We start from the raw sequence: 13,004 nt of genomic DNA, 5'->3' as shown, positions 1-13,004 counted from the left end.
CTGAAAAGAGAAGGGGTTGCAGGACAGAAAAGAGCAGGACTGTCTTCTCCCGTAGTGGCCTGTAATATAGCTGGATTTGAGAGCCCTGTGGGTCTGCGCCTCAGTTGAGGGAGAGAGCACGGGAAGAGGAGTGGGAAAACCAGGAAGAGAGCTGTGGAGCTGGTACTGCCCTTCTCCTGGCACAGCAGACAGCAAGAGAGCATGAGGAGTTCTCTTGAGAGAGACTAGGAGACAAAGGAGAGGAGGGAGGGCCCTGGCCATTGAGAACTTGATGTGAGGCCATGGCAAAAGCATGAGCTTAGCACCAGAACACATGCATTTGAGTTCTGGCATTACTGCTCATGAGCTGAATGACCTTGGCACATATTGCCTGACCCCTCCTGCACATCAGTTTCCTCATCTGTAAAATGGGGGTAATAGTGCTGTCGGGGCAGTTGTGATCTCAAAATGTATATGAAAGGGGTTGAAACCCATAGAACATTTCATCAATGTCAGGTGTTATTTTATTATTACAAGATACTATCAACTATCTCTTCTTATTTGAATCTCACAAGACCCAGGTTGTGGGGAGAGCAAGTATGATTATCCCTGTTTTACAAATGAAGAAACAAAAGCAGAGAAGTGAAGTGACTTGCCCAAGGTCACACTGCTAACAAGTAGCAGAGGTGAAAAGGAATCCTGACTCCGAGAGATCTGTTGTCTTACTCCTACATCAAACTGCTTAATAAAAACAATCAATGTGAAGGATTATTATTTAGTGCGGGATCAGAGCTTGGAGCTGAATATAGCGTGAAGCACACCCTATGGGAAAGTTGTGGTGTGATCTCTCATTCATCTAGGTGATTGAGAGAAAAATCAGTCAGGACCATGGAGTCGGAGGGAGGGTCATGAAAGACAGGCATCCTTTGTTCCATTTGCTAGTGGACTATGTCTCTGTGCTCTTACTGGGTAAATATGTCTGGGACTGACATCGAGAGTGTGTACCTCTCTCTCTATATGACAAAATTGTGTCTTTCTTCGTGTAACAGTACTTCTGTCTGCGTGTCTGTGACACCATGAAGAGGTGTACATGTTTGTGACATAGTGTCTGCCTTTATGGCACTGTGGGTGTGATGACCTCTTTGTATCTCTGTGTGACTTTGCCCGGGGGGTGGTGGTGGTGTATGGCAATGTGTGTGTCTGTTTGTACACCTTTAAGAAATGGAATATCTCATTTGGTAGTGTGAGTGAGGCAGTGAGTCAGCTGAGGCTGAGGGAGGCGGGAGGGAGACTGCTAGGTTACGAGAACAGGAAAAGGAGAAGGGAAAAGTGAAGTCAGGAGCAAGGAGCTACCGCTTTCCTCCCAATCCCCTGCCCCAAATCCCTAGAAGCTCACCAAGAGCATGGAGGCCCTACAGAAGCCCACAGGGGTTGTGCTGGATAGGAAGGGGTATTTTCTGCCCCTCCCCAAAGCTTTGGATGGAGATGAGCTAGGCTTGGAGGCAACTGTCTCCCTCTCCAATTCTCAGCCCCCAGCTCGAGGACATATAAAGCCACTGCTCCACCTGGTCTCCTTGTCACTTGACCCTTTGACCTTGATGTTCCCTTTCTTGCCAAAGGCAGGCCACATGGCCTGCCTGGGCAAAAAGGGCAGTAGCAAGCACCACATCCCACATTACCCCAGCCCCCATCCACCTACTGTCCAGAATGACCCTGCTGAGGGTCAGGAAGTTTCTCAACACTCAGCTCTGCCCCAGGCAGGCCGTTCTGCAGCTGCCTCTCCTTTCTTCTGGATGCCTGTCCCCAGCAGCCAGAAAGCCAGCTTTTCCTCCAGTGCCACCCCAGGGCACTGGGAAGGCACTGGGGAGGGAGATTTGTAATGTACGCTTTAATGGCCCTCCCACAGGCCACTGTGCCCTGTCCCCAGCTTCTTTTGTCAGGGGAGAGGAGCCAGCAGGTTCCCTCCTTGGGAAGAGACAGGCACTCCTGGACTCTGCCTGCCTGGGCTCTGGCCAATAAATCTCAGGTCGTATAAGGTCAACACTGTAAAGTTCCCCACCAGCAGGAACGTCCCTCTTCTCACCCCTCACTGGCAGGAGCCAAGGCAGTGAGTGTTAGACTGCCAAGTATTCTCTCCCCTATTGGCCTTCCCTCTGCACCAGCCAGTCCCTTGGCCCCTACAGGGCTCTCAATTCCAGCCCAGAAAAGGATGGGGGCACAACTGGCTGAGAATGGAGGCTGAAGGAACACAATCTTTCTTTCCACCTCTCTGCCAGCCCTGGGCCCCATGACCCCTGCCTCCTCACATGCGGGGGCAGGGCTCCAGGAAGCCCCAGCTCTAAGGTGCCCAAACCCGGAATTAATAGAAGTTGGTCAGGTGGTTACCTGACCTGAATCCCTGAGGCCCCTTCTCTGGGGAGGGTCCCAGGGTGGCACTCGTAGAGCTGCACTGAGAATCGCGGGGGTGGGGGGATGGGCTGGCAGGGAGAGAAGCTACCTTTTTTCTCCCAGTCCCACTGTCAGTGCTGCCACCGCCGAGGCAGTCGCTCTGGTCGCGGACGCCAGTTCTTACCTTACAACCTTTCGTGCAGGACCGAATTGAGTACTCTTCTGCTTGTAAGTATTTATGCAGCACGAGGTCGAACTCGTCATATTTTTCCTGAGCATGTCGGTCCAGCCGCTGGTACGCCTCGATACAGTTGCTACACGCCTCCCAGGCCCCGGAGCCCGGACTGGCCACCACGGCCAGCAGGTCTCCCAGCAGGGTGTCCAGGCTGCAGTCCAGGCTGTCAGGGCGGTCCATGCCCAGCAGCAAGTCCCAGACAGTGTAGGTGTCGCAAAAGGAGAGAGTGAAGTTCCGAAAGTGGCCTTTGAGCAAGTTTTTTTGGGCGGAGGGGAACTCGGCCGGGGCACGGGAAGGAGAGTCGGGGGGCCGCAGAGGAGGGGCTGGGGTAGTCGGTTCGAAAAGTCTCTGCAAATATTGCAATTTGGCGCAAGCTGCGTCCAGCCCCATGGGCTCGGAGACGCCGCCGCAGTCCGGCCCGCGGCCGGCGGCGGGGGCGGCTTTGGTCAGGTTGCTGTATCGGGGGCCGCAGGTACCCAGGGGCGCGCTGGGTTCGCCAGGCGGCGGCGGCGGCAAAGGCAGCACAGCGCTAGGAGGCACCGGCTCCCGCTCACCGCTGGCCCCCCAGGGCGGCCGCATGGCGCTGCTCAGCTCCCCGGCCCGGGGCCGGGCCCCCGCACACAGCCACAAATGGTCAGCGAGCAGCACGATGAAGAAGAGCAGGGACGCTAGGGACAGTCGCCATCGCTGCGCCCGTTCGGAGTCGGCGCAAGGTTTGTCGCTCGGCCTGGGAGCCCAGCAGCAGCAGCAGCAGCAGATAGTCAGCGCGGCGGCGTCTTTCCCGGGCCACATCCAAGCGCCCCTGAACATATTTCAGGGGGATCCGAGCTGGAGGGGCAGGCAGGCGCGAGGCCGGACGGTCGTCTCGGGCGGGCGGAATGCGCGCCGCTCCGCGCTCCTCGGCGCCGTCCAGGCTCTACCTCGGGGGCCGCATGGTGAGGCAGGCCGGCCCGCCCGCGGTCCCGCTCAGGCCGGAGTCGCGGGGCGCCCTCGTCCGGTCCCCGCGCCCCTCCTGCGCTCCCTCGCTTGCAGCCCGGGCGCTGCCGCCCCGCCCGCTAGGCGCTGCCCGGCGTCCCAGCGGGGGGCGGTGCGCGGCACTGGGGCGGTGGCGGCTGCGGTGCAGCACTCCTCATAGTGTCGGGCCCCTCAGCTCCTCTCGGCTACTCGCCACTCCACTCCGCACCGGCGGCTGCCGGGCTTGCACTCTGCTCCGGCCGTCTCGGCTCGGCGCAGCTCTGCGCCCCCTCAGCGCCGCCGTGCGGGCCGGGCCTCCGCACTCCGCTCCGCTCGCTCGCTTCGCGCCGCTCCTCTCCAGCCAGTCCGCCCGCCTGCTGCGCGCTTCGCGTTGCTCCCTGCCTGTCTCCCGCCCTCCTAGGCCCGTCGGCCGGTCCGCTGCCCAGCCCCTAGGGCTTCGCTCGCGCTCCGGCCGTGCGTGGGGCCAGTCCTGGGCAGGCTCAGCTCCCTCGCGGCGCCGGCTGCTCCCGGAGTTCCGGCTCAGGGGGGCCACCTGGCTCCCGGCGGCGCCACAGGCGCCGGACGCGGACGCGGGGCTTTACTTAGTGCACCTCTGGCTTCCGCTTCTCTTTCACACCGCTGTGACGGCCGCCGAGCGGCACGGCCCGGTGGCTCCCGCTGGCCATGCCCCCTCAGTCTGTCGCCATCTTCCGCTGTGCGGAGAACACCTTGAGAGCCCGTGTGCGAGTGTATTTGGGGGGGAGCGGGGCGGAGAAAGAGGCGCCGAGAGGAGGAGGGAGCGGGACTGGGGCCCCAACTGCGCCTGCGCCTCAGGACTACCCCCACCCCGCCCCCCGCAGCAGCCTGTGCTGTTTGGGGATGTTTTCGGTCCACCCCCAACTCCATTCACTTCAGCGCCTCCGTTCATCCGCCCGCTCCCCGCGTGCACACGCCACACGCTGAGTTCCAGGCCCCTGCGCTCCTCCTCCCCCGCCAGCCCAGGCGCCAGCCTTCCTCCAGAGGACGGCCCCTCACTCCTGCCAAGGGCTAGGGGACTTATGAGGATGATTCTAGGAGGCAGGAGGCAGCTCCGAGGCAGCTCCGTAGAATCTCTCTGCCTCCCTGGGTCGCCTCCTTCGTCCCCGTGACTTGGAGACGCTGGAGCCGTCTGCCGACCGGACCAGTCCCGTGTCCCCAACTCCGCTGTCCGTCACTGTCCTGCCCGAGGCTAAGGCGGCTCCTGGTGCTGAAGAACAGCTCCCGCTGAGCTGCGGAAGAGCAGTGAGCGTGGAGAGCGCCCTAGAGGGGGCAAGGCAGGGGGCTAAGATGGGTAGTAGTGGTGTGGTGTTGTTTCTACCCTTAGTAAGATTTCCAGTAGCACCCCCCCCCCTTTCCCGCCGTCCTAGCTTCCTGGCTCCCCCTACAGGCTGCTGAGAATAGCTGAGCGAGAGTTGGGGAAGCTGCACCGCCCGGATGGAACCATGTGCTTGGGGCCCTCACAGAGTCACATGGCAGTAGGAACTCAGACCTACAAACACCCTGCCGCGCCAGTAACCTTGTTTGGACTCCTCCAAATTTGAAACTGGTCTGGTTGTCTACTTCCTTTCTTCATTCCCTTTCACTTCCAGTAACCCCCACATTATAATTTTTAATCAAGCATTGCCAACAAGAATTTGTTAATATTAAGAATAATAACAATAACAGAAAATAGCCTTATTGAGTGCCTAGTACACATGCATCATCTCATTTAATCTTCACAACAATCTCATGAGATAGGTATTACTGTTATCTCTATTTACACATGAGGAAGCTGAGGTTTAGAGTCGTTAAGTTGCCTAAGGTCACACGGCTAGTAACTGGTGGAGCCAGGATAGAAACCCAGGCAGTCTGGCTCTAGAGCTGTCTTAACTCTCCAGTAAAGCCCTAGAGAGATAGAGGGGTAGAAGACATAGTCCTGCCTTACAGGAAATCACAGTCTATATGAGGAAACAAGATATACAGGTTAATAGGAAGAGTTGTGGACTGGGAACTGGGTTCTGGTAATAGTTTTACCATTGAACATGTTGTGAACCCTTGAGAGAGTCCTTTCCCTCTCTGAGTCTTGGTTTTCTCCTGGGTAACATGTGGGGTTGCTGAAGGTTAAATGAGATGGGTAGGAATCACTAACACTACTCAGAGGTGGAGTGGGGGTGGTGCTTGAAAGTTTTCTGGAAAAGGGAGAATTTGAGCTGGTTCCTAAAGAAATGGCATGTTTGAGTGATTGGGGAGGGTATTCCAGGTAAGAATATAGGTGAAAAGTTTCAGGGGTGGAGAGAAGCGTTGCATATTTGTGAAACCTTGAGTGTGACACTTTGGCTGTATTGGTGGTGAGAGTTTGTGGGGAGGCGTGTAGAGGGAAATGAGACAAGGAACAAAACTGTCTGGCATTTTGGGGGTTTATTCATTCATTATGTGCCAAGCACTGTGCCGGGGACTTCGTAGGATACTGAGGTGAAGCAGACATGGCCCCTGCCCTGGAGATGCTCACTGTTGAATTAGGAAGGCAGACACGTTAAAGAAGGAATTGCAACACAGTGCAATAAAGATAAGATTGAAGAGACATCTCCCTCCCAGAGAGGGAGGAAACAATCAACTCTGCCAACTGTCCTCAGAGACAAACACCCACTTTAGTTGGGGTATTCATTTATTTGGCAAACATCTACTGAGGATCTATTGTGTTCCAAGAGCTGTACTAGGCATGAGATATAGACATGAGTAAAATATGTGCCTTGGGCTGAGGGAGTTAGTTGGAGTCTTGAGGGATAAGTAGAAATTGGCTGAACAGATAGTTGAGAAGATGGTGTGTGATAAGGATGTCCCAGACAGACGTAAGGTGAAAAGGTCTAGAAGCAAAGCCAAGCATGGCATATTCAGAAACCTGCAAAATAGTTTATCGTGACTGGGTGTGAAGTGGAAACACTGCCAAAAATGAGGCTGAGGACTCGGCAGGAGCCAAATCATGAAGGGCCCTGGGTGCCATGCTAAGTAGTTTGGACTTTACCCAAGGGCAGTAGGGAGCCACTGAAGGGATTGAAAGGTTTTCAGCAGGAGGTGACATGATCAGATTTGTATTTTTAGAAGATTGTTCTGGCTGCAGGATGGAGACTGAGTTGGAGGGGGTGAGACTGGAGGGAGGGGAGACTGGTTAGAAGACAGGTTAGTAGTTCAGGTGAGAGATGTTGAGGGCTTGAACAAAGACAACAACAGTGGGGGTGGAGAGAAGGGATGCACATGGGAGTGATATAAAAGAGGTGGAATTGAAAGGACCTGGGACTGGCCTAGATGTAAGGAATAAAGTAGAGACAGGACTTAAAGAAGAAGTGTGAAACCAAAGGGTTTGGGTCAGTGATACTGGCATGACTGCCCCTGCACACTTAGCAATTGTCTTTCCAGAGCCATGCTTTGTTTAGTCCTTGAAAGATTCAGTGTTCTATTTTAACAAAGGCTAATTGCTTACAAGATACCTAGTTCAGAGCTAACTAGTAGGGCCACAGTGATTGACACCCTTGAATGCCAGTGAAAGAGCAGCCTGCCAGACCTAGGCTATCAGCTCTGAGCAACTCTGGAGCCTTCTGTGAGAAGTCAGTCAGGCAAGACTCCTTCCCTCTCCCCCAGCACACACAGGGTGAAAAGTGTCTCACAAAGGTCCATTTATCACAGGAGCACAATATAACAATAACTTGCCACACAGTACCTGCTGACCACAAAGAAGAGGTGGTAGCACACCAGCAGTCTGAGGTGGCTCTCAATCTCTCACTCTAGCTGACAAGAAATTGGGATGGTGGAAGGGAAAGCAATGACATCTAATCTGGCTCCAACTAGAGCAGAGTTGCCAAGATGTGGAGGGGGGCTAGGGTAGCTGATGGGCACTGGACAGCCTTCCTCCCAGCCCTTTCTTTCCACCTGCCCCCAGGTCAGCAGAGGATAAAGCAGGAGGATAAATCTGGGTCACTTCTGAGGACCCAGACTGCCCAGGAAGAGAGATAGAGTGCCTTCAGATTGGGTTGGGAGGTGTGGTAGGGTTGGGAAAAGACAATTTGGAGTGGAAGGAAAAGAGGGAGATTTTTCACAGTGAAATTCTGACAATTAGGAAGAAGAAAAAATAGGAGCCATTTAAAGAGACCAATGTGGATACAGAGGGAGCTTTCTGGTAAGCTCAGATTTTAAAAGGTCATGGGCAAACGATGGAAAGAAGGACATGCTGGAGGCGGGGCCAAAATGGTGTAGTCGTCAGACACTTCCGGTGGACCCTCTTACAACGAAGACCTGAAAAAACAAGTGATTTGATTATATATGGCAATCTGGGAGCCCTGAACATCAAAGGAAGAGTTGAGGAGACGGACTGAGTGGCAGGGGGAGGGAGAGACGGTTTGGAAGCAGTGAGGAGTTGCCAGACCTGACCTGGCAAGAGCCTGAGCCCTTCTGGCTGAGCAGTTTGGGGGTGAGTGGTGAGGTGGGCAAGCAGCAGTGCTCGGGAGGCACGTATTCTGCACCAGGAAAGACCCAGTGCCAGAGAGTCTACACAGCCACCCAGAATCGATGAGAAGCAACCCTCGATCCAGCGAAAGATAAGTAATTGCATATGGCCTACCACGCAAATCAAAAACACCCCCCTTAGGGAAAAACCTCTCTCCCATTTACCTCCCCCCAACCTGCTCTGCACTGGGTCCCGGACTGGCTTCAGCAACTGCCAAGTCCCCTGGGCTGGAAGTAGGATCCATCACACACCTGGAGCCATTCTCCCTGCCTTGGAGAGTGAATAGATTAACAAAACAAAAAATAAACTACTGGCTACCCTAAGCCTGGAACCCAGGGTAGGCACAGCTCTTTTGCCTAGGTGCAAGCATAAGGGATCCATGGAATTTGAGTGCTTTTCCCCCTGCATAGACTTGTGTGGGCCCATCTCATCAGCATCGACCCTCTTTACCACAGTACAACAGGGTGTATACCAGAACTCTAACTTCAACTGTTTCAGCTGTGAAGTGGCAGGTTCTTGACATTTGACACTGCTCTGCCCATTAAGCAGGGTCCTCACCTACCAATATCAGGGGCCTGAGGACTGGTGGCTCCACCCACACCACCTAGCCACCTGTGATAGGGGCCCATGAATAAGAGATGCCCCCCCGTCCTTACAGCCAACAGCATTAGGTACTCATAGTCAAGCTGCAAAACCCACCCACCTACACGGTCTAGGGAACACAGGCACGCCTTCCTCCTGGAAAGTCGGGGGAAGCTGTCAGCCCCCTGCCTTGCTCAGAATGTGTCCCCTTGCTGCAGCCAGATGCCTGTGCCTACACCAATCACCCAGGTCTGTCTAGAACTGTAAGTGAGAGCCTACACCACACACTTGGTGGCTATCTACTGTACACCTGAGCTGAATCCATACAGGAGGAGTGGACGGACTCGTGAGCTCACATACATAGTAACAGATCTAACCACTTGGTGACAGGAAATTAGAGCTTCAATGGTGCCAATAATCAAACCAGCTCATACGAGCAGCCTATCTGGGCATATCAAAACAAAACAAGCTAGGACACAGTAAGCAAACATAAAATAAATAAATATAATAACTTATTGATGGCTCGGAGACAACAGTCAATATCAAATCACATAAAGAGGCAATCCATGATGGCTTCAGCAAGCTCCCAAAATAGAGAATCTAGAAATTTTCCAGAGGAGGAAAATTTCTTGGAATTACTGGAGGCAGTATACAAAAGATTAATATACAGAACTCTTTAAGAAATTAGGAAGGAAATTAACAAAACACAGAACACACAATAGAGGAAATTAAAAAGATTAGAGAAGAACATAATGACAAATATAACAGGCTGCAAGAATCCATAGAGAGATAGCAATCAGAAATCCAGAAGATTAACAATAAAATGTCAGAATTAGACAACTCAGTAGAAAGTTATAGGAGCAGAACTGAGGCAATGGAAGTCAGAATTAGTGAGATTGAAGATAAAGCACTTGACACCAAATTATTTGAGAAAAAATCAGACAAAAGATTTTTTAAAAATGAAGAAGCCCTAATAATTATGTGAGACTCTATCAAGAGAAATAACCTACGAGTGATTGGAGTAGCAGAACATGGGGGGATAACAGAAAATACAGAGAGAATTGTTGAAGATTTGTTTGCAGAAAACTTCCCTGATATCGTGAAAGATGACAAGATATCGATCCAAGATGCGCATGAAAACCCACATAAGGTAGATCCCAAAAGAAAGTCACCAAGACATATTATAATCAAACTTACCAAAACCAAAGATAAACAAAGAATTTTAAGAGTGGCTAAGGATAAACGAAAAGTCATCTACAAAGGAGAGTCAATAAGAATAAGCTTGGACTACTCAGCAGAAACCATGCAGGCAAGAAGGCAATGGGATGACATGTATAAAGCCTTGAAGGAAAAAAAAAAAAACCTGCCAGCCAAGAATTATATATCCAGCAAAATGGTCTCTCAAATATGATGGTGAAATTAGGACATTTCCAGATAAACAGAAGTTTATAGAAATTGCAAAAACCAAGCCAAAATTACAAGAAATACTAAAGGGAGTCCTCCAGTTAGAAAATCAATAACATCAGATAACAACCCAATACTAGAACACAGGACAGAACAATCACATATCAACCCAGATACGGAAGTCACAAAAGTAAAGCAAAGCTAAAACACTGAAAATAGGGAAACAGATGCCAATATGTAAAAGATGACAACATTAAAACAAAAAAGAGGGACTTAAAAAATGTAGGCATAGATTTTTCATATGGAGAGGAAGTCAAGGTGATATAAAGATATAAAAGACTGGTATAAACTTAGAAAAATAAGGGTAAATATTAAGGAAACTAACGATCCTACAAGTCAAAATAAAAAAACTTGAGAATATAAAGACCCAGCAAACACAAAATCAACAACAATGAAAAAGATGAAAAGAAAACACATAAATAAAAACAACTTAGCACAGAAAATTAAGAAAATTAACAAAGAAACTGTGAACACCACACACAAAAAGACATCAAAATGACAGCACTAAACTCATACCTATCAATAATTATGCTGAACGTAAACAGACTAAATGCACCAACAAAGAGACAGAGACTGGCAGATGGGATAAAAAATACACGATCTGTCTATATGCTGCCTACAAGAGACACACCTTAGACTTAAAGATACAAACTAAAACTCAAAGGATGGAAAAGGATATATCAAGCAAACAACACTCAAAAAAGAGCAGGAGTGGTAATATTAATCTCTGACAAAATAGACTTTAAAGTAAAATCCACCACAAAGGATAAGGGAGGACACTATATAATGATTAAAAGCTCAATACACCAGGAGGACATAACTATAATAAATATTTATGCACCCAAGGACAGGGCTCCAAAATACATAAAACAAACCCTAACAACACTCAAAAGAGAGATGGCTCCACAACAGTAGTAGGAGATCTCAACACACCACTTTCGGTGAAGGACAGAACATCCACAAAGAAGCTCAACAAAGACTCCGAAGATCTAAATGCTGCCATCAACCAACTTGATCTCATAGACATATACTGAACACTGCACCCGACAGCAGCCAAGTATACTTTCTTTTCCAATGCACATAGAACGTTCTCCAGAATAGACCACATATTAGGCCATAAAGCAAGCCTTAACAAAATCCAAAGCATCGAAATATTATAAAGCATCTTTTCTGATCATAAACCCATAAAAGTAGAAGTCAGACTTCCGGGCAACGTGGCGCTATAATCAGAAGCACCAAGCCATCCCTTCGCAGCAAAGATCAGAAAAACTAAGTCAAACAGAGTCACACGTCAATCCTGAAACCCTAAGCATCAGATGAAGAGATAAAGAACTCAGCCAAGCACCAAATGGAATAAGAAGCTGACCAAGAACAGAGAGTGAGGAGACATACATGCAGAAGTCCCCTATCAGCTACCGCAGCACAGATCCACCATCTTGGACTCCTATCGGGGATCAGCAAACAGGGGTTGTGAGAATGCAGCTTCACTGAGCTTCCAGCAGGAGACAGAACAACCGGTAACCCACGATATAGGCTTTCCAACACCCCACCCTTCTTCACCCTCACTTAGCTTCCCCTGCTTTCTGCAGCCACAGTCTCTTGGCCGGGAAGCACCAGCTTCACCACGGTGTCGCTTGGATTCCACCTGCCCACACTGGCCAGCACCCTGAGTGCCTTGTTGGCTGCTGGTGTTGCTTTTTTCCCTCTTCTATAGATTTCTTCCTTACCTCTCACCACCTCCCTCTCCTTTCTCTCAAATACCTGGCTCAGTGTTCCATCTTTGCTTCTTCCTGAAAGGCTGTGAAACACCGCTTGACTGTAAAACTGCTTCCCGGCCCGTGCCGCCATGGTGGTGGGACTGCTGGGGCTTTTTTGTTTGTTTGTTTGTTTGCTCTGATTGGTTCTGTTTTGATTTGCTTGTGTTCTTTTCTTTTCTCAGCTTGGTAGCCCCTTCTAGCCAGGCAGTACCACATGGCTTGGAAGCTACTCCCTTACTCTGCCCAGATGCATGGGGACATCCCCGGGGGCATTTCTTTTTTCTTGTTTTTGTTTTTGGATTTTTTTTGTTTCTTTGTTTTGTTTTCTTCTCTCTCTTATTCCCTTTTTTGTCTTTCTTCATTTCCAGTTTCTCGATTTATTAATTTTTTTCTTTTACCCTTTTTCTTTTTCTTTTCATTTTTGTTTTTCCTCAATTCTCAGTCTGTCATCTCTCCACTCCAATAGCAAGCTTCCTTAGCACTCTTCTTTGTTTGTGTGTATGTTTTCGGCTCCTGTACCTCTCTCCTCTCGCTCTTCTTTTCCATACCCATCTTAGCTCCACACATCACAATCTACCCCCTCCTTCATGCCTACCTGCACCGTGTACTGAACATCACACTCCCAAGCAGCGCAGGCACGACCTACTGGAACCTGCCCTGCACTGATTCCCGGTCTGCACTGTCAGCCCTGGTATGTGCCACAAACAACCCATCCTAGCAACTCCCCTTCAGCTGGACCTGCCTGCTGTACCATACCTGAGTGACTGACCCTGCCCATTGGAGAAGGAGGTGAAAATATAGTGCCCACAGACGAACAAATAACAAAGAACGCACAGCCTGCCTGCTCAGACATAACCAAATAAAACAAAAAAGCAGGAAAAAACAAACAAGTCTACAATCAAATAAATGAGGAAAATAATCACTGAATGCCTAAAGACAGCAGACAATATCAAAACATTTACAAAAACAGGACAGGATGGTTCCAGTAGGTGTCCAAAATAAAACACCAGATGACCTTCCAGCAGAAGAATAAGCACTAGACCTAGCTGATAGTGGATTCAAATCTCTAATATTCAGAATTATCCAAGAGTTTAAGCAAAAAGCAGACAAAAATGAGGAAAAAATAGAC

At 50.1% G+C, this 13,004-nt stretch overlaps 1 protein-coding gene across 1 annotated transcript in view; it reads right to left on the bottom strand.

Annotated features, from left to right (window-relative positions):
- NALF2 (NALCN channel auxiliary factor 2) overlaps positions 1-3,412 on the bottom strand; it is a 61,047-nt gene extending 57,635 nt beyond the window's left edge. Inside the window, exon 1 of the mRNA XM_004380100.1 lies at positions 2,552-3,412. Within this exon, the coding sequence (XP_004380157.1) occupies positions 2,552-3,412 (861 nt within the window). The remainder of the gene's footprint in view (positions 1-2,551) is intronic.
- Positions 3,413-13,004: the final 9,592 nt, after the last annotated feature.

Source organism: Trichechus manatus, unplaced genomic scaffold (genome assembly GCF_000243295.1).
Source record: "Trichechus manatus latirostris isolate Lorelei unplaced genomic scaffold, TriManLat1.0 scaffold00070, whole genome shotgun sequence".
Lineage (NCBI taxonomy): Eukaryota > Metazoa > Chordata > Mammalia > Sirenia > Trichechidae > Trichechus > Trichechus manatus.
The sequence above is the reverse complement of the archived record's forward strand: the minus strand, read 5'-3'. Positions and strand labels throughout refer to the sequence as shown.